At 35.2% G+C, this 22,973-nt stretch overlaps 1 protein-coding gene across 7 annotated transcripts in view; it reads left to right on the top strand.

The window, feature by feature from the left end:
• Positions 1-22,973, top strand: part of SIPA1L2 (signal induced proliferation associated 1 like 2) — a 243,687-nt gene that overhangs the window by 141,614 nt on the left and 79,100 nt on the right. For all 7 annotated transcript variants that reach the window (XM_074262399.1, XM_074262403.1, XM_074262398.1 and 4 more), the window contains exons 4-6: positions 6,135-6,268; positions 7,837-8,025; positions 22,246-22,420. In XM_074262399.1, the coding sequence (XP_074118500.1) occupies positions 6,135-6,268; positions 7,837-8,025; positions 22,246-22,420 (498 nt within the window). The remainder of the gene's footprint in view (positions 1-6,134; positions 6,269-7,836; positions 8,026-22,245; positions 22,421-22,973) is intronic.

The following is a 22,973-nucleotide window of genomic DNA, read 5'->3' as shown; positions in this document are numbered from 1 at the left end:
TACTGAGTCCCACTTCATTTTCTACATTCTCTTATGGCCTCTTCCTGATAAGGGCAAATTAGAGCCATTTTTGGACCGTATTGCACCATTCCACCTAGTATTTGGGTGGTGATGGCATTGGCTAAAGTTGTGTAGGAAGTAAGAAGTCATAGGGAGAGCCACAAGGGCTTCTTGTCTTAGATTGTCTGTGCTAAGGGAACCTTCTAATAATGAAGGGGGTCTAGAATTTGTGATAATATAAATTGCTTCGGGGCATTGGGAGATAAGGAATGAGAAGCAGATACTTCCTCTTAATTTTTAGGAAAGTATATAAAAGCTTATGTTACCATTACCTAATCAGTTACTATACATAATTTCATGCATATCTCTATATTCGGGACCCTTCTAGACATCTTCAAAATTGACTTTCAGAATCTTTTTTTTAAAACTATGGATAACTTCTCAAACCTCACCCATTCAAACCATAAGCAATCTAATTCTAATTCAGCTTCAGATCCTTCAGATAAAAAATGGGAATAGAAAGGGAATGAACATTTATATTGGGCCTGTGTGCCAAAGACTGTGCTAATAATCAGTTAGTGCTTTTACATTTATTTGATCCTCACAACCACCTGTGATGTGGGTACTATTATTGTCCTCATGTTACATTCAAGGACTGAGGCAAGCCGGGTTAAATGACTTGCCCGGGATCACACAGCTAGTAAGTATCTGAGGTTGGATTTAAATTCAGCTTTTCTGCTGCTAGGCCTGATGCTCTCTCCACCGAGCCACCAGCTGCCTAAAAATAAACATTTAATCAAGCTCTAGGTATACATGAAATTAAAATATACTCATTGATCTGCCCTAACAAGTCGATTGCCTATTGTACTTTACATCTAAGAAAACCTGGCTTTAAATCCTGGCTTGGACTAGCTTTGTCATCATGGACAAGTCACTTAAACTTAGGGCACCAATTTTCTCTTCTGTAAAATAACCATAATATTATCTTGTCTCACAGGGTTCTCAGAAGGATTAACTAAGATAATATAGACAAAGTGCTTTGTAAATTTTAAATCTCCACATAAATGTCAGCTATTACGGGTCTTTTTTTTTAGTCTTCCTGGGGAATATTAGTAGGAGAAATATGCTAGAACCTTACAACAACACAATTAATTAGATACAGAAAGAGTTTGGTGTAAAATAAACACTTTCTTGGGCCCTGGTCCAAATGGATTTAGGTAATGAAGTGTTCAAAGCACCAGAGTTATATGAGACTACAATGTAATTTCACAGTTCAAATTCTAATGACAGAAATCTCCAGTGTGTTTTCTTTTTACATATGATTTTTTAAAAATCTTGTTTTTGTTGATATCTTGTTTTTATATCATCTTTATATTATAATATATCCCTTCTATTCATCAAGTCACACCTTCTAACAAAGTTTATTAAAAAAGAGGGGAGAAAAGCAGCTTAATGAACCGAAACTTAACTGTCTGACAGTATTTGCAATATTCCAAACCTTCGCAGCCTTACCTGCTTGTCATTTCTTGAAGCACAATAGTGTTCCATCACAGTCATATGCCACAACTTAATCAGCCATTCCCCAGTTGATGAGCATCCCCTCCATCTTTGCCATAACAAACAGAGCTGATGTAATTTTTTTGGTACATGTGCCCTTTTCTTTTTTATAATCTATTTGGGATTCAGACCTAGTAGTAGTGCCTCAGAACGTATACACAGGCTGATTGTTATACCTTTTGGGTATACTTGTACCTCCCTCAAGTTTTAAAAATTATTCTCTTTGACCAAGCTTGGCCAGTATAATCACATCACTATCACTGTTTTTTTCATTTATTGTTTATTTTTTTATTTACATTATTAACAGTCACTTTATATATATTTGTTTTTTCTGGTTCTCCAGTGTATTCCATTAATGCACCTAACTGTGATAAATTCTGACATGTTATATATGTTAAATTTACTCAAGATGTGGTTCAAGCTTTTTATTCAAGAAAGGTATTCCCACTAGAACTAAATGTAAGTGGTCACTTAGTACATTCTTTAAATGTACATTAAAAATCATAAAATGACTTTTAGGTTTATTTAGTGTATTCTTTAAAATATAGATACTTAAATTGTTTTAAAGATATAAATAATCTTAGTAGTAAAATATAATGATTAGACCCCAACCCTACTTCTATTTTTCCTTCCCTTGTTACTTCTAAAGTTAATTTGTATTGAGTTTTACAATAAGCAAATCAACGCTCTTGATGATTCATCATATACTCTGGAGTAGTTCTTAATCATTTTTTAAAACTTAATTTTTTCAATTATTTTTTTAAAAATTAAGTTTTTTTTTTTAATTTTGAGTTCCAAATTATCTTCCCTTCCACAATCCCCTACCCCCTCATTAAGAAAACAAGCAATTTGGTATAAATTATACAAATACAATAACACAAAACATTTCTATATTAGGCATATTGCAAAGAAATACAGTTTAGAAAGAATAAAAAAAAGATAGTAAAGAAAAAAGTGTTGTGATCTACATTCAGATTCCCATCATTATTTTCTTTGTTTAGCTTTTTTCTTTTTAAATCCTTTGGAATTGTCTTGGATTATTGTGTTGCTTAGAATAACTAAATCATTGACAAGTAACCTTTGTACAATATTGTTACTGTGTACACTGTTCTCTTGACTCTGCTTATTTTACTTTGCATGAGCTCATATATGTCTTTCCAGGTTTTCTGACAACATCCTGCATGTTATTTCTTAAAGTTCAGTAGTGTTCAATCATAGTCCTATGACACAATTTGTTAAGCCATTCCCCAATTGATGAGTATCCCTTCCATCTTAGTCATCACAAAAAGAGTTGAGATAAATATATTTGTGAGTGTGTATGTGTGTGTATTTGAACATTTAGGCCCTTTCTTCTTTTTTATTGCCTGTTTGGGTTACAAAATTTGTTAGATCAAAAGGTGTGCACAGTTTAATTGTCCTCTGGATACAATTCCAAATTGTTCTCCAGAATGGTTTGATCTGTTCACAGCTCTACTAGCAGTACATTAGTATTCCAATTTTCCCACATCCTTTCCAGCATTTATCATTTTCCTTTTCTGCCAATCGGATAAGTGTGAGCTAGTACTTTGGGGGTTGTTTTAATTTGCATTTCTGAGATAGAAAGTGATTTAGAGCACTTTTTATATGACTATTGATAGCTTTGATTTCTTCTTCTGAAAACTCTCTGTTCTTATATTTTGACCATTTATCAGTTGGGGACTGACTGACTTGACTCAGTTGACTCAATTCTCTATATATTTAAGAAATGAGGACTTTATCAGAGAAACTAAAGTTTCTTACTTTTCTTAGAATTTTGACTGCATTAGTTTTGTTTGTGCAAACTTTTTAATTTAATAAAATCAAAATTTTCTGTTTTAGCTTCTAATTTGCTTATCATATCACCTTTTATGTCTAAACCACATTCTTATTTTAGATTACTAATTACATTATATTACTGCTCATTTTCTACTAAGTATTACATACCTAATATTTTCCACATATCTGCCACCAGCAGTTGAATGATATAGTGGATAGAGCACTGGAGTTAGAATCAAGAAGACTCATCTTTATGAATACAAATCTGGACTCTGACATTTACTAACTGTGTGATCCTGGACAAGTCACTTAATCCTGTTGACCTCAGTTCCTCATCTGTAAAATGAACTAAAGAAGGAAATAACAAAAAATAGGACCACATCTTTGTGAAAAACAAACAACCCTCTTCCCAATCATATATGACTGAAATCAACTATAATAATATTTTTAAAACCCTAGATTATTTTAATGATTACCATTTGATAATACAGTTTGAGATCTAGTACTGTGAAGCCATCTTCTTTCACATTTTCCCCTCACTGGTTCTTTTAATTTTTTTAAACTTTTTTTCTTCCATATGAATTTTGTCATTATTTTTTCTAACTTGATAAAATGATTTTGGTAGTTTAGCTTGGTACTAGATAAGTAAATTACTTTGAGTAGAATTGTATCTTTGTTATATTGGCACAATCTGAATTCACATGAATTCAGATTGTGCCAATATAACAAAGATTTTCTCTCTCTCTCTCTCTCTCTCTCTCTCTCTCTCTCTCTCTCTCTCTCTCTCTCTCTCTGTGTATATATATATATATATATATATGTGTGTGTGTGTGTGTGTGTGTATACACACATATGTTTACAGATACAGAGGTTTTTATTGACTATAAATTCATTTTACATATAATTGACTAAATTCATTATGAGCGGAGGTGGTAGTCCCATTGAAATTTACTGTAGTCAAACCATATTTTTCCATAACAATTTTAAGAGGGACACATATTAATAAATTAAAATATATTTAGAGGAAGTAGACCAGGGTGGAAAAGTTTGGGGAGTTACAGAAAATGAGAACCAGTAGAAAAAAATTAAGGTACTAAAACCAAACAAAAGATGTCTTGGGGAGAAGATGATTCTTGTCTTTGAATTTTTTAGTGGCTCTGGTGTTGAAAGTAGACAAGACTGTGTTGTTGCTTCCTATTCATTGTTGTCATTTGTCTTTGGTTCTCAAGGAGGACCATAACATCAGGGAGGTGATAAGATGATGTGCAAGTGAAGTGAACCTGTGGGAGGTCACCTGCCTCCCTTGCCCCTCCAGAGCCATCTGGATCAAGTGGCCAGATGTAGATCAGGACCACTGGAAATGTCTGTGCATGGCTTCCTGCAGCACTAATGAGTGAAAGGCACAGAAAAATAGCCTCCAGGGTCTCTCACTTACCTGAGTATGTTGTGTCAACTGGTGCTTTTCTCTCCCTTCCTTAGCCCATCTTTATAATGTTGCATGTTTGATGTATTGATCAGGTAATTTCTTCCATCTGAAAACCTTCAGTGGCTTTCCCTGTTTATACCATATATAGGACCAGCTTCTTATTCTGACATTTGTGCCTTTGCAGAATGATTCAGTGCTACTTTCACAGGGTTTTATTCCCCGAAACTATTTCCCCTTATTTGTTCTGCACTTTAGCAAAACTAGATTGTTCACTCTTCTCTATTGACCTGCCCTTTACCTGCATTCTCTATATCTAACATGGTGAACACAGTCTCCTCTATCTGTTCCTATCATATTCCCATTTTTGACTTCCCTTCTTTTTAAGGTCCTACTCATGTCATTTTTTATATAACCTTTCCTAATTCCCCTCACCCCAAAGGAAATTTCCAATTCCCTCCAAAGTGATTTCTCATCCCTCATGTTAATTAAAACCCTTTATACATCTTCTTTTTATATTTAACTGCATCTACCTTGTATCTTAATTGTTTGGGCCACCTATCTCATCCCATTGGATTGAACATTCCTTTAGGTGAAGGATTAATTTATTTCACTTTTTATATCCTGAGTGCCTGATATGGTGCCTTGTACCAAATGACTCTTAAATGTTTTTTTTAAACTAAATGGTTGAATTGTTGTATAGGAGAAAACTTTATAATTTATTGAAGCTCTGGAAGAGGCTACCTGGAGGTACTTTTCCCAGGTAATGTTCAAAGAGAGAGAGATTAGATAACCATTTACTTGGAAGGCAATAGAGGTGGTTCCTGTCCCGGTGGGAGGTTGGACATGCTGACTCTTAAAGTTCTTTTCCAGAATAAGATTTTGTGACTGAGAGACTTAATGGTTTAGCAATTTCTGCAAAGAGAGGACTGCTTCATAAGGAAACCCATTTAATTCATTTTGTTCTGTTGTAGGTAATTCTACCACTTTATATTTTTTAGCTTGTGAAGACACTTTTTCATTCATTATATTTGTCTTTTCTTAAGTCTTTAGAATATGATTTGCTTGATAGTGGTGAATTATGTACTGGGTTTCAGTTTAAAAATCCAATTAAAAAAAGAAGTGCTTTGTTGAGGAACTTGTGCTGATTCCCAGATTCTTAAGGAAGAAAGTTACAGGTAGTTTGTGTTTGCCTTACTGCTATAAGCCTAGGAACTTAATCTTCTGCACATGGGACTTCTGTTACGTACCCAGGGCTACCAAGAAGCTGCTGATTGCAGAGACCAGGTGAACAATGCTCAGTAGCCTTCATTTTCATTCTTTTTGTTTTCGTTTGAACACCTGTTCTCTTATGTTACAGAGCACCAAAACTACTTTGGAATAGATGAAAATTTGGGCCCTGTCGCAGTAAGCATCCGGAGAGAGAAGCTTGAAGAAACTAAGGAAAAAGAAGGGTCTCAATTCAATTATCGGGTAGCTTTCAGGACCAGTGAGGTATTTCTGTTCTCCATTTATTATCCTTGGAGTGAGAAGTTTTTGTTTGTTTTTGTTTGTTTTTTTTTTTTTTTGTTTTGTTTTGTTTTGTTTTTAAACAAAATTAAAAACAAAACAAAACAAAATAAAAAAACCTATTAGGCCATTATCACAAAGGGAATTCAAGTATTCTCAAATTTTAGTCTCTTCTCTCTTTTTAAATTATTCAAAGATTTTGTACTTATAAATGTCTGTTATACTACTTACCTATCTTACACAATGGTTGAACGGAATAATTTTAACAGCTATTACATGTGTATAACTCTAAGGGTCTTAAGGAATAATGATTTTGATTGCTGCCTTATGTGGTTGGACAGAACAAAAGGCAGAGAGGATCTGGGACATGCTGAAGAGACAGGATATATGCATAAACCGGATTAAGATGATTTTAAACCACACCAGATGAAAATAGGAAGCTCACAATAGTGAAAAGCATATTCTCAGAGGATTTTTACCAGAGCAGTAATTTTAGCTATATATTTTTATTGTATGAAGCCAAATGAGCTTCATACTTTTGGTTATTACTACTACAGAAAAAGCACCATACAATAGTCTTATAGTGGGTTTTGTTTGTTATTAGTTAAGAATTAGACCCAGTTCTTGCACTGGATCCTGTTCTCATTATAAGAATTTGAAATCTAATTAATTTAACTTTAATGGTATCATTTTGGAACAGACTGAGCTAAATTTCAAAACCTAAATGTGAAATAGTTTTGTGGTGTCCTTACATAGTTGAATGCAGCATTATTACATGCATAGAGTGCCATAATATATATTTAGAATCCCCATTTTTCTAAGTCTAAACTTCCTTCTAAGTTCATAGGAATTCCTTTTTTTTTTTTTTTTGGTTTTTTGGAAAGATCTCATCTTATAAGAGTCATACATATTATTGAGAGACAACATAGTAGAAAAAAAGGCTGACCTCGAAACCAAGGTTTAAGATATGGCCTTTGACTCCTATTGGCTTTTGAATCCTGAACAAGATCCTTAATGTCTCTGTTTCCTAGGCAACTTTCTAAGATGATGTTTCAATGAAAGAGCTGACTCATACTGGTGGATGAGGGCTGCCCTGTATCAGTGAGATCATAACTGAACTCTTTCCTCTACCTTATTAGATTCACGGAGCTGTCTAGGGATTTTAAGAGTCATCTTCCTTTATATATGAAATTTAAGTGGACAAAGTTTAAGTAACTTGTCCAGGCTAGCTAGCTTATGCTAGAGACAGAAAATTGCAATAAAGTTCTCCCAACTCCCAGTCCAGTACCCCTTCCATTATATTGTTTCATAACAGCAGGATATATTTAAATTAGAGATTAGATTGAAATAAGGCTATTTTTGTGTGTTTAGGATCAGATTTTGTAAGATGGGTTTCATTGGAAAAACATGGTTGGGAGGTGGTTTCCTCACTCTTGCCCCTTTTCCACCAATACTTCCAGGATAAGTCAGACCAAAATCATATTTTAAAAGTGATTGCTGGCCAAGGGTTGCTGCTACAAATATTCAGTAAAGTCTCATGCATCCCCCCTCAGCTTACAACACTTAGAGGAGCAATTTTAGAAGATGCCATCCCTTCCACGGCGAGACATGGCACAGCGCGTGGATTGCCTCTCAAAGAGGTTCTGGAGTATGTCATTCCTGAGCTGAGCATCCAGTGCCTAAGGCAGGCTCTGAACTCGCCCAAAGTCTCTGAACAGTTGCTCAAGCTGGATGAGCAAGGGGTAAGTCACTCCCACCCTCGCGGGGATTTTCCCCCCTTTCTCTTAGTTTTTCAGATTCTCTTCCCTCTCTCTCCCCCTCCTGCTGCCTTCTGAATATTTTGTTATATCATATTATATATATATGTGTGTGTGTGTGTGTGTGTGTATATATATATATATGTGTGTGTGTGTATATATATATATATATCATATTAATTTACATTATGTTATAATATGTTATAGTATATTAATGCATGGGACTGTGGTCCCTGTCTAGGACACCTTCTCCTGCTGCATGGGGACACACATCTCTTTATACAAGATGCTGGGAGATCAGCCAAGTATTTCCACTGATGAGGATGGGGCTGGAACCTTGAAATATTGAGCTTATTGAGATTTACTTTCTTTAATCTCTCCATTCAGTTTTTGCCCATTATATGTTGGATCGGCCTAGGAAAGTGAGTGATAATGATAGAAGCTTGTAATCCCGTGTGACAGTTAAAGAAAGTGCCCACATTAATTGGTGACCAGGTGTAGACACTTGTCTGCCATGTGCAGTGCTACCATGCTAGGTACCAAGACCATACAGACAAAAACGAAGTCATTTTTCCCCCTCCATGAACTCAGGCGATGCATTGTATAGGGCACAGAACCGGGACTTGGACCTGAGTCTGAATTTGGAACATAGACTAGCATAGAGAGACTAGCATAGAGAGATTTTATAAATGTAAACATCATAGTTTAGCAAGAATATTAGGGACACTAAAACTAGAGGGGAAAAGTAGGCTTAAAATTAATCATTGAGCTGTAGTCAGAAGGATTGATGAGACTAGAAGCCAGTTAGTGACTGTTTGTCCTAGTTCTGGGAAAGATGAAAAGAGCCTAGAATGAGGATCACGGGAAAGGAGAGGTGGCAGGTTTTAATGGCCAGACCTGAAGTATTAGCCTAAATTCAGTGTATTTTTAAGTAACTGTCTTCTTTTTGCAGACTTTATGCAGCATAAATAAGTACTTTCAGCATTTCCATGAGAGGTTCAACAAGTTGTGTTTGCAGTTTGCAGTCAGAATAAGTGGTATTCATTATTTGGCACTCCTTTATTCATATGTGGTGCAGCAGAGCTAATTTTGGGACCTCAGAATGTTTGGTGCTTTAAACGGGCTGAATTTCTGAAGCTGATTATTCTAATCAGACTAACAAGTTAGCAGTTAATTGTGAGAAAACTAGATGCAGCCACCTTGAGATTCAGAGCGAATCAACACGATGATCTGTTAGGGTCAAAAAGGTAGCTCGGCTTTCAGAGACAAACACCAAAGGACTAGTTTAAATGAACATCTGCTCATTCTGGGATAAGAGAGCTTTCTTGTCGTTTGTTTTTTCTTGTTTCTATGTTATTGCTAATCATCTAAACTCTATGAAACCTCTGTGAACCAACTGAGTAAACTATTTTAACAAAGTAGGAGTAATAAAACGGGTTTGCCTGTGGTCTTCCATGACAGGAGTTTGAAACGATAGGACTATGTTGTTGGATATAATTTGATGTCTTGGGAGGTAACATGTAAAGTACTTAAGCTTTGTGTTTCAGATTCTGGATCCCGTTTTTCTGCCTAGCAAATTTATGCTCTGCTTTCTAAAGGCATTTAAAGTACTGAGGAACAGAAGCCGCACTGATTTTTATGCCTCAGAGTGTGTGCTTGTGTTCTTGTTGGCTACAGTAGCAGAGGCTGGAGAAAGTTCCATTTTTCCCGGCCGGGAGTCAGGGGGCCCCCTCTGACTCTGCTGGATGGCACATGGCCTGCCCTTGAAGGTATTAAAAGGACAACATTTGGCCAGTGTCTGGTTGATTTTCTTTCTTGGAAATGAGCTGCTTTGGGGCTAGCTACTGCAGTAAAGAACTTAGGGTGAAATCAAAAGCAGTGGGATCTTTTGTATAGAGGCTTAGGATAAAGGTGCCCCCCTATTTTGTGCTAGGTTAAGCATAGAAACTTTGAACTTGGTCATCAAAGCATTTCTGAGGATTACTCCACTGTAACTCTAAATTCAAGGAATTATTGCTGAACATGAGGCTCACTTTTGAAGCAGAGAAATACTACTTATTGGGTTAGATGAGTTTAATGTGCTTTTCCTTTTGAAATATCTGTAAAATATCCAAGTATGAGATACTTAAAAGCATTCTGTAATAATTAGTTGTTTTATAAAGAAGTTTGCAAATTTTTGTTTTCCTGAAGGTTTGTTCATTTTTGTGTTCTTTGGGTAACAATCTTAACTTAATATATCTCTTGCATGTTTCATTTTATTTATAAAAGAAGTTTGCATGCTCTTCCCTACTTATTTTCGTAACTACTTTTACATTACTTTAAAGGTTACTTTTGCGGTCCATAGAGCACCAGTCCTGGTCTCAGACACTTAACACTTGCTAGCTGTGTGACCCTGGGCAAGTCACTTAACCCCAATTGCCTCAGCAAAAAAAAAAAAAAAAAAAAAAAGGTACTTTTAAAGATAACTATTTAAATGTTCTATCAAAACACTAATGCATTGTTGGTGGAGTTATAAACTGATTGGATCATTCTGAAGATCAATTTGGGACTGTGCCCAAAGCACTACAGAATTGTGCATGCCCTTGATCCAGCAGTAACACTAATCCCAAAGACATCCTAATAAAAAAGGAAAAAAAAGGATCTATTTATACAAAAAATATTTATAGCAGCTCTTTTTGTGGTGGCTAAGAATTGAAATTCAAATGATTCCCATCAATTGGGGAAGGCTAAATAAGCTGTGATATGTGATTGCAAATAGAATATTATTGTGCTGTAAAAAATGACAAGCAGGGTGATTTCAGGAAAAGCCTGGAAGGATTTACATGAACTGATGCATAGTAAAATGAATAGAACCAGGAGAATATTGTATTCAATAATAGCAATATTGTTCAGTGAAGAACTGTGAATGATTTAGCTATTTCAACAGGATAGAGGTCCAAAACAGTCCTAAAGAACTAATGATGAATCATACTCTCTACCTCCAGAGAAAGAACTGACATTGATTGAATATAGACTGAAGCAGGTTATTTTTCACTTTCTTTCATTTTAAAAAATTTATTCAATTTTAAATTTTTAAATGAGTGATAGGAAAATGTTTTACATGATTGTACATATATGTTTCATATCTGATTGCTTACTTTTTAGGGGAGAAGGAAGGGAAAGAAAGAAGTGGTAAAATTTGGAACTCAAACTTGAAATAAAATAACTATATTCTTTTTTAAAAAAAATATTCTATCAAAGCATCAACTAGGTGTATAGTGGATATAGTTCCTGGACTTAAGTCAAATGTGGCCTTGATATTTACTTAACAAGGTGACCCTGGAAAAGTCACTTAAACCTGTTTGTCTCAGGTTCCTCAGCTGTAAAATGAGCTGAAGAAGGAAATTGCAAGCACTTCCAGTATCTTTGCAAAGAAAACCATAAATAGAATCATAAGAGTAGAATGAAACTAAAATGACTGAACAATGATGACAAAACATGACTGGTCTCATGTTTTATTATGGCTTAGAGATAACCATGGTTTCTTGAAGGATGTACTGATGGTCCATACTATCTTGGTAGGTTCTACAAAGCTGGATAACCTTTCTGAGCATGGTATTTAGAACAGATCACATGCTATATCTAAAAATCAGTCTAAGTTTGGAGATGTTTATTACCAGAACTTTAGTCGTTAATTGATGAGTTCTTTACTATAAATTATACATATCGTGACATTGAGGGTTTTTTTCTTTTTAATTTATGTTCTTGAAGGAGATCTGGGATCCTTAGGTTAACTTTGCACATCTTGTCTTCAAGATCAGTTGTTTTGACTCATAGAATTTGTGTCCTTTTAACATTATTGCCTTTTGCTTTTCTTTCATGAAATCTTCCTGTACTCCAGGATTTCTTCAGTTTAAGTCTTTTGTTCTCTCCTTTCTGAAAAGATATTTAATCTTGGATTCTATTTTTTTTCCTTCCACTCAGTCATGTGTGAGTCAGGGGAACATTCCAGGAATTTCACAGAGGACAGCCTATGAAAAAGCACATTGTTGAGAGACATAGAGTGTTGGGTATAAAAACAGCAAGATGTCTACCACATTAGGCCATATAGTACATTAAGGGAATAAAATATAACAAAATTGGAAAGTTAGAAAGGGGCTAGATTATGAAGGGCTTTAAAAACCAAAGGAAGAATTTTGTTGTATTTAATCCTGTAGATAAGCTACTACAGAGTTACTGGAATTTATTGAGTGGAGTGATATGGATAGAATGGTACTTTAGGAAGATTGCTTAGTCAGTTGTGCAGGGGATGAACTGGGGTTGAGAAAGATTTGAGTCAGGGAGACCAACAGCAGGCTGTTGTAAAAGTTCAGACACATGATGATCAGGGCCTGTGTCAGGGAGGCAGCTATGTGAAGGGAAAAAGGAAGGTATAATCAAAAGATGGGAAGATAGAATGATGGAACCTTGGTAACAGGCTGCATATGAGGTCTGAGTGAGCAGTCAAGGATGAAACAAGGATAATCCCGAGCAACTGGGACAATTGGGGTGCCCTCAAAGTAAAAGGAAAGTTGGGAAGAGATGAGGATTAGGGGGGAAAGATACTGAATTCTCCTTTGGTGAGTTTGTATGTATGTATGTATGCATGTGAGACCTATGTGTATGTATATATTATATGTTTATGTGTTCTATTCATGCGTGTGGGTGACATCAAATTATGGCATGTGGATATAATAGAATATTACTGCACTTGAGAGAAACAGTGAATAAGAAGAAATCAGAGGAACTTGGGAAGATTTGCATTAATTGGCCTAGAGCAGAGTAAGACTGAAACAGAGAAACAATTTACAAAGTTACCCAAAAGATATAAAGGGAAATAACACTAAAAGCCTTCAGAATTCAAATCACTTTAACAACCTGCCTGAAGATAGAAGACTGATAACTTAATATATCTCTCTTTTCTCAGTAGAGATGTGGCCCTTCTGGTGTGAAATTAGACACATGTACTGTTGTGTGTCACTTTATTGGGTTTAATTGTACTTATACATAGCAGTTTCCTGGGGAGATTGTAGAAGGGAAATAACAGCACTGTTGTTTTCAAAGGCATCAATAACCATTTTTCTAAAATGTTAATTGTAGATCATGCATCTGCATGTGTTATAGAAGACAAAGTAAAGGAGAAATTGGGATGATTCCTCAGAATAACCATATATCTTTATGTATAGGAATTTGGAAGTGACATAGGGCCCAGGGAAAGATGGTGGAAAACGTTAGAAAATATGGTTTGGAATCAAATTAATAAAACTTGTAAACTAGTTAGAAATGTTTTACATGTTTTCCTAAAAAAGGAAAAAGCAATGGAAACATTTAAATATCAAAAACTAAGAGATATAGTACTACTTTTCCCAAGGAAATGGTCAGCAGGGACTACCTGTATCTGTGTGTTTGTATATATGTTTTGTATGACCTCCCAGCATAATCACAAAATATGAAGCTGACTTGACTGGAAACAACTAGTAGCCCTAAACTAGTTATCTCAGAATCAGCTGTGTAGGGGAGCAATTAGACTTGTTAGAACAAAGCATTTGGATGAAGACTAATTAGAAAAAAAAATTAAAAGGCCAGGCTTTACATTATCTACGACCTCATCTGTTTCAGTGGACCATCAATATCTAAAAGGAAGTGGATGGAAGTAAAAATAGAATTTCTGCAAAACAGTTCACATAGTGAAGAGGCAAGAGAACACAACTTGGTCTATAGGTAAAGCCAATACCATTTAACAATACAGAATTCTTTAAATGGAACAACAGAAAAATATGACATAAAATGAGCAATGATTTCATATTACACAACCACAGAAAGTAGGAATGGGAGGAGGGAAAACACATGACCTCACATGAAATCCCACTGAGAGTTTCCTAAGAGCATTTGTTGATGAAAATAAACAAACTGAGACAAAACTTCTGGCTTTTGAGGATTTGTATTTTCCTCTGTGAGAGGAGAGCCACTTTGGATTGCAGTATCTCCATATCTCCCTGAAAGAAGTGGCAATGATTGTTCCAAAATTAAAAATAGAGAAAAGGTGCCCTTGCTAGAGGTAACAATTTGAAAAGAATTCAGGGATAGATTTTTGAAGTTATGAAAGAGATGGAAAGATTATAAAACAATACAAGAAATAATGAATAATGATTTACCCTACCCCAGAAGGGAAATGTAGAATTATAAGGACTTGCTGACCTATAAGCCTACTTCTTCAGTGCCATGAAATCTTTATTAGAATGGCAGCTTCTACATGGAGAGAATTCTTGAAGAAAAACAATATCAGGTTTTCCCAATATTTTCCTCAGTAGATTACATCCTGATAGTATAATTTACTGAGAAATACGAAGAATATAAGATCATATTATATTTTACTCATTTGAAGTCTATTAGGTGGCTTTGTGGTTAACATATGTATTTTCAGTCAAAAACACCTGAGTTTTAATATTGTCTCAGTTGTGTATTCTTGAGAAAGTAATTTAATCTCTCCTTGCCTCAGTTTCCTCATGTATAAAGTGGGGATAATAATACTATCACTTATGTCCAGTGAGTTGTAAGGAACAAATGAAATTATATATGTAAAATGCTTTGCAAAATTTAATGCTAGGTAATGCCAGCTGTTGTTGCTCCTACAAGGTGAAAGCCAAATTAGTAAGAATTCAAAATCTCATAAATAGTTGTATTTGATTTACAGTTAAAATTGTAGCTGTTGGGCCTAGCCCATGAAGTACAAATTATGAAAAAATGATAATAATTATTAAAATAAAATATTGTAAAAAATAAAATTAATGATGTCAACATCAAGATGTTGCCTTTAAAGTTCCCCTTCAAGAAGTTGTCTCTCACATGTATATTCAACTAGCAAAAGTCATCTTCAGTAAAACAATCTGTATCAAGAAATCTCATTTTAGTCATAAAGATTGAATTAAGAGAACAAAGAATGCATTGTGTTCAGATTATGACATGTATTTAGATTGACAAAATATCAAATTGAGTGCATCAGTATACATGTGTTGGATGAGCACTACAGATGGAGAGCAAGCTGGGCACAGATTGAAAAGCAAGGAATTGGGCTTTCAATTGCAGTTGACCCTGAGGGCAATAGAAAGACAGAGAATATAAGTAGATTGAAGCATTATTTCCAACGAGGACTTTAAAAGGAGTATAGAAGAATAAATGGATATATCAGCAGAAAAGGAGGGTGTTCTGCACAATAGGAATAACAGGTATAGTATTATATTAGCATCCGTGGAATTTCTTTTTTTTTTTACGAGGAGTGCTTTATTTGGGGTATAACTTTTAAAAACAAAGATTTTTTTCCTCCTGTCTTTTGTTCTCTTTCAATAGCAAAAGCTTGATGGAAAAACTCACTTGATTCTTTATTGTGAGTGAGATTTGCTTATCAGAGAATTGCTTGTATATAAGTATTTGACATCTCAACATTTCTATAATACTTAATTATAGACATGATATTTAAAAACAAAAGCAAAAACAAAAACCATCCCTGAACTGAACTTGGCTGGCCTTGTTGACAAGCTCTGGGAATCTTGTGGGACTTGTTGACAAGCTATTCCTGGGAATCCCTGGATTTCATTGGACATGAAATTTTGCCTGAGATTTTGCCTTAATTGTTGATTTCATTCATTGTGTTGTCAGTATGCCTTGCAAAGATTGAAAAGCTGATATAAAAAAAAACCTGTAAGTTTCTAAGTGTTTGGTTGTGATTGAATACTTTTAGCATGTTCAGCCTATATCAAACAGCCCCAGAATGGAAGAAGCTCTGTCTTTTAGGTGCTTTTATTCTGACCTGACTGTATACATGGATAACTTGCAAACCTGTACTAATTTACCTTACTTATTACCTTTCATGCTGCTAAACATTATTTGCTATATATTTCCATGAATTTAATTTTTTCTGATTTCTTGTAGTTAAATTTTTTTGTGTTTAGAGAACCAATTTTGTTCTTGTAGTTAGTCATTAAGCATTTAACTGCTTTATATATACCAGACACTGTGCTAAGCACTAGGGATATAAGGAAAAATAAAAATAAAAGGCAATCCTGTCCTCAAGGAGTTCACAATCTAATGGAGCAGATGACATGAAAAAAAATTATATGCAAACAGGATATACGAGGTGAATGGGAAATGATCAGTAGAGGGAAGGCACTAAAATTATTAAAGGGGATTGGAAAAGACTTTCTTAAATAGAGGTAGGATTTTAGTTAGGGCTTAAACGAAACTGCGTGGTAGAAATAAGGGATAATTGAATCCATGGGAACTAATGAGAGCAATCAAGTGAAATAGCATAGAGGGGGAAGAAATGAGAACAAGGCCCAGGATGGATCCCTGTGGGGCTTTAGGAAGCATCAGTTGGATGGAGATCCTGCAAAGGACACTGGGAAGGGATGGCAGATAATCAGGGATGGAGGAGGCATTCATATAAAATTAGCAAGTTGAGGACCTGGGAGTATGTTGAAGATTTAAGATGAAAAGAGACAGTTATTCCCCACAGAGTTTATTGAAAGGAGTGGGTGCTTTTAGAGTGATGGGACCATGGGGGAAGAGGTTCAAGGAGCAGGCAGTGGACCATAGAAAAGGGGAATGATAGCTAAAGTTCAGGAACTTATGAAGGAAGGAGTTAGTCCTTGGTGAATGAATTTAGCTCCTCACAGGAGGTGGAGTTTGCAAAGGGACTTCAGAAAGAAAAAATAGACTTTGGGGAGGTGGAAGACTATACATATACTTTGTAAGTTAACACTTGAAAAAATGATTTTTATAAATTAATTTTTTCAAATGCATTTAAATAAATATAGGGGTACTTTCCATTTGTTGGTTGAAGTTTTTTTTTTTATTTTTTTTATGGCAGCATGTCCATATATGACCTTTCTAGATTTATATCACTCACAGTTTAACAATTCCTTATGTGTTTTGTTTATTTTTATCTATTTAAAGTGAAGTATGTGCATAGTAGGCCAGTGTGATATTTAGGAGATTGAAACAAGACTGAAAAGGGTTTTGCATTTATTTATGAAGCCTTTCATAATTTTTTTCTCTTCTTGTTCATATGACCTGTTGAAACTTCTAGGAGTAGAGGTTAATGAAAATGTCAGAAAGGTTCCCCTTCCTGTCCTCCCCTCCCCCACTCATAGCCAAAGAGCAACCGGGATGGTCATTCTGCCCATCCATCTCATTGTGTGCATATAATACTTAATGCTAAAGGATTTTGGCATTTTGACAAGCAGGCTGCTCTATTATGAAACAGTACAATAAGCCTTAGGCTACTCCCACACCAAGACTGTGGGAATCACTATGATTCATTTAAAACTTGTTAAAGGGTCAGTGCAAAAGGGTGAGCCTTGCTTTTCTCTTCCATACATTCAGATGTTCAGGCTCAGCCTGAGGTTTATGAGCCCTAGGAAGTTGCGGCCTTGAATTGAGCCTCTTACTCAATGAATAGCCAGTAGAACCAGAATCTCTGGGTGGTAGCCTCCAATCATGAATGGGAACAGGAAAGGCAAGGTACTGCCCTCTGATGTACCATAGAGGCAGTTGAGTCATTGATTATATTAGATTGGATTACTTTCAAAAGATTTAGAAAAGTGTTTGGGGCCATTTCATTGACTGGATTCATATTTGTAGTAAAGAGTTTAAGCATCCATTTCTGGCAAATTATAAGTATGAACAGGTCATTGTAATGGAACGTCAACATATGATGTCTTAGCTTTGTATTTCTCTCTGCCTAGCATTGTGTTTTACAGAATTGATGCTAATGTTATTTGCAATGAATTGCTTTTGCATTGTTGATGTGGGAAACCCAATTCTGTCCAAAGAAAAGGGATTTTAACTCTTATCTTAAGTTTCCATGTTACATATGCAAATCATGATATCTCATTTAATTCTAGGTAGACATCTACTCCAATTATATTCATCAGTATATATAAATCCCTTTCCCCCCATAATCTTGATAACAATACAATGTACACAGATAGTGTATATTTGTCATATTTTCCCCATAAACTGGATTCCCACACTTAATAATCTAGAAAACAAAACACAGGAATATTAGGAATTTTTTTAATCCAGAGGGTCTCTTCATAAATTCTGCATCAACATTAATTAGTTAAATCTCATCTCTTGAGGCATTTGCAAAATCATAAAATAAGTTAAGGATATTATAGCTGGACCTCAGAAATTATTTAGGTCAACTCCTTTATTTTATAGAGGAAGAAACTGAAGTTAAGGCGGGGAATGACACATCCAGTGTTATGGGAGAGATCACACCAGCCTAGTAATCCTTTCCACCACATGCTCCATAATTGGTTATCCACCCTTTGAAGACTTAGGGTGAGGTATCCACTGCTTCTCCCAAGCCAGCCTATTCCACTAGTGGCCAGCTTCAGTTGTTCATTTTTCTTTCTATTAAGCCTTAATTTATTTAGCTCTATACATTTTCCACCCATAGTGTCTGCCTTGTGAGGTCAAGCAGAACCCAGCCACAGCATCCTTCTGCATCCCTAAACATATCAATTTCATCACCTTTTTTTAACGAGATGATCATACTCATGCTGCTACTTAGTGACTATTCCCCATGCCTGGAATATCCTTGCTCATTGCTTCTCTCTTTCCTTAAGCATTTCAGTCTGCTAGAAACTAGAATTAAACCAACAAATCATAGTTCATACTAAGAAAGGATACACAATTTAGACCTAAAGAGTAGTAATGGAAACAAATCAGAGGAGTCAAGAATAAATTACATTTTATGTCTTTGGAGAGTGGAACAATTAATTCATGGATACACAATGGTTAGAGAGAATCACAGATGATGGAACTGACATTTTGGTTACATTAAAAAAAAAAAAGGTGAAACTGGCACCGTTTTCTGCATAAAGCTTTTCCTGATCCTCCCAAATGCTAGGGCCCTCCCTTCTAAACTACCTCATATATATTTGTATTTATTTACTTAATAGACTTAATAGCCTATTAGTAAGTCTTAGTAAATTTAGATTGTGTGTGTTTCATATGTGCTTGTTGTTTCCCCTATTAGAATGTAATTGCAAGTAGGGATCTTTTCATTCTTTGAAATTGCATCAGTGTCTAACATGGCCTAGCAAGTAATTGGTGCTTAAAAGTTCTTGAAACTTGATTGAAACTCAGAACTAACCTAAGAGTCCTCACGTCCATTGTTGATGTCTTTTAAGTCATCAAAGAGAGTTTAGGTATTGAAATTGTCAGATTATTATTTGAATTTCAACCAATGACCACCCTTTCAGGGCCCCGTTTGCTTTCTATAACATGGGAAGATTAGGTTTTTATTGTTGTGGTTGTTGAGTCATTTTCAGGTATGACCAAGTCCTCATGATCCCATTTGGGATTTTTTGACAAAGATACTAGAGTGTTTGGCCATTTCCTTCTCTAGCTTGTTTTATAGATGAGGAAACCGAGGTAAAAAAAAGGGTTAAATGATTTGCCCAATCACACAGCTAGGAAGTCTCTGAAGCTGCATCTGAACTCAGATCTTCTGCCTCCAGGCTCAGATCTTAATCCATTTCACCACTGTGGATTAGATGAGATGACCTCTAAAATTGTGGTGCTATAATTCTTTTCTCAAGTATGTGTCATCAAATTCTAATTCTGTGAAAGTTTGTAATTAATATGTATTATATATAATGTAATAAAGAGGTACTTTGATAACAATAATAATGACTAGCATTTATCTTAAACTCTTTGAGGTTTGCAAGAAATCTTGCAAATATTATTTCATTTAATCCTCAAAACAACCTCCCTGGGAGATATGTACTATTTTTATCTCGATTTTCTTTTTTAATTGAGCCTGACTTTTTGTGTAGTTAGTGTCTGAGACTAAATGTGAACTTATTTTTCTGAATCCAAGTCCTACACTCCCTGCTGTACCACCCAGCTTCCTCAGCAGTGCTCAGCTCTGTATGCTACTTACGGTTATTTTGAATTCTTTAAAATAGCAGTCACTCAAGTGTAGTAGTAAATGGGAACTTACTATGTTAAACAGATCATTCTTAAGCTTTCTAAAGGATTATTTTAAATTGAATTTGATTGTACTTTCCTTTGAAGCTTCTTTAAAGATCCCTGAGGAGGAGGTGACCAAGGGGGAGACATGCTGTCTTCCCACAAGACCTAGGATAGTGTCCCACATGATAAAGGTTCTTCTCTGCAAGCTTTCCTAATTGTTCATAGACCTGTACCTATGGTTTGCATGCATTGCCACTGTTAAGTAATATAGTAAGTAATAAGGCTTTTTGCCCTAAGGTTATGAGTAACATTTTCAGATTGCCTTTGTTTTTGTTGATATTATTCACTGTGAATTTTAAATCAGGCTATATTGGACAGACTGAAAATAAATGTGAGTTTTTTTGTGGATAGGTATCTCATGGGAATTGGTAATGACTGATAATCTATTTTTAATGTACAGGTAGCAAAATAAATAGTGGTAATTCTTGATAGAAGTAATTTAGTTTGACTCTCTCTTTCTGTAAAGACTAATAAGAGAGAGACAGAAAGAAAGAGAAGGAAAGATAGAGAGAGAAAGGGAAAGATAGATAGATAGAGAGAATGCTTATAGAAATACGAGCTAGTTATTTATCCTAAGGAAAATAATTGCTACCAGTAATATTGGCTGAAAAATCTGCAACAAGAACTCATGAGAGTTGAATTTCTTTGTTGTATAATGTATGTTTTCTTTTCAAGATATTGAAAAGCATAAGGAATGACTTGTGTAGCCAAGAGTACTTACTTTTATAGGGGAAAAAATATTTTGTATTCCTTCTCTTTGTACCACATACACACACAGACAAACACACACATTCCTCCCTCTCTCCCTCACATACACCTATCTATAGTGTGTCCTAATGAAAGCTGTTACAGCCTTACACTTGTTTAGAAACACCCAAACACAGACCAGTAGAAATCTGGTGAAATGAAAAGAACACAGAACTCGAATTCAGATCTTGTTCCAAACTTGATTATCCCTTTTCCTTGATGATGAAAGACATTCTCACTCCCAACTCCTGTAGTTTTCTCATAGGTTAAAGATTAGATGTTTGCATGAGGTGATTCAGGCCAATTCCAATGGACTTGTGACAGAGCCATCTGCATCCAGAAAGAGGGCTGGTGGGATTGAATGTGTCTCACGATATAGTATTTTTACTTTTTTTGGTTATTGTCTGCTTGCCTTTTTTTTTCTTTTTCATTTTTTTCATTTTTGATCTGATTTTTCTTGTGCAGCATGATAAATGTAGAAATAGATTTAGAAGAATTGCACGTGTTTAACCTATATTGGATTACTTTCTTTTTAGGGGAGGAGAAGGAAGGGAAGGGAAGGAGAAAAATTTGGAACATAAGGTTGTATAAGGGTGAATGTTGAACACTATCCTTGAGTGTACTTTGAAAATAAATAGCTATTGTTAAAAATTATGTTTGCTACAGTCTATTTCTACCTAATATTTTGTGACACTGGCCTAAATTTACATTTACATATATATCTATCTATATATATATATATACATATATATATATCTATATACATAGATATATATATATATACACCAATACAAACAAACACTCTCATGTGTTTCTCTGTGTGTATATGTATATGTATGTGTCATATGTGTGTATGTACACACATATATGACACAGAAAAGCATTAAGGACTAGATACAAGAAGCTTTTAAAAGCTAATAATCCATGAAAATACTTTCTACCCTGTGTTTTGACCTGAGAGAAGAGACAATTAGACAGTGCTAATTATAGCACAGAGTAGACATGACTATTTCTACGGCTGTGAATGCTGAATGGTTGGTTGGGTACCTTGAAAGGAACTGCCTCTCCCTTTTGGGAAAATGGCTAATCACAGGCGGCCATCAGTTCTATTCTCACAGGTAGTCATCATTTATATTCTTTATCTCTTTTAAAAAATATATTTCTCCAGTCTTTGTCTCATGATTTTTTTTTCTTGTCCTGGAAAGTTTTGTTGTGTTTTTCTGGAGCATCGTGTTCATTAACAGCCGATTATCATCTTTCCTCTTGGGGATTGTTCTGGCTAGCTTTTTTGAAAATGTAATTCTAAGCTTCTGTGACTTTAATTTTACTCTGAGATGCTGCTGACACTCTTTGCCAAGTAATTGCTTCTTTTTTTTTAAATTCTTTTCATTTCAGCTGAGCTTTCAACACAAGATTGGTATTCTTTATTGCAAAGCGGGCCAGGGCACTGAAGAAGAGATGTATAACAATGAGACAGCAGGACCTGCTTTTGAAGAATTCCTGGATCTTCTGGGCCAAAGAGTACGGCTGAAAGGCTTTAGCAAATACCGAGCTCAGCTAGATACTAAAAGTAAGTTGTTTTGAATGTCTGAAAGTTTAAGTCTTCAGGACTAGGTGCATTTGTAAATCATCACTTGGAAGCACACAGCCTCATGTTCTTGACCCCAGAAGCAGACAAGGAAGCTTAAAAGGATAGATTTCCTTACATGAGTAAAAAATCAAGTCCATTCCGCAGGGACTTGAGCTACATTTCATCATTACAAACAGACCAAATCTCAGTGTTTGGTGAAAACTGTTTTAGTATTTTCTTTCTTTGTACTAAACCTCTTCTCTTGTACTTAAAGTCTATAACAAGGAAAAGTAGGACATTTATTTCCTGGTCATAAACCATGCAAATTTTTCTCTTCATGAAATTGAACTCACATTGGGGGAAGGAGTGAAATTATGTAGTATAGGGTTTTTTTTGTTTGTTTTTGTTTTGTTGTTGTTGTTGTTGTTGTTGTTGTTTAGAGCAAATGTTGAAGAAGTAGCCTAATGAAAACACAGGAATTGTCAAATCTTTGCATGGATTCTTCTGATGTTGTCATTAGGACAGAATTATTTGCTGTAGTCACTCTTTCATA

The sequence above is a fragment of the Sminthopsis crassicaudata genome, chromosome 4, assembly GCF_048593235.1.
Source record: "Sminthopsis crassicaudata isolate SCR6 chromosome 4, ASM4859323v1, whole genome shotgun sequence".
Lineage (NCBI taxonomy): Eukaryota > Metazoa > Chordata > Mammalia > Dasyuromorphia > Dasyuridae > Sminthopsis > Sminthopsis crassicaudata.
This window is presented reverse-complemented; position numbering and strand designations above follow the sequence as displayed.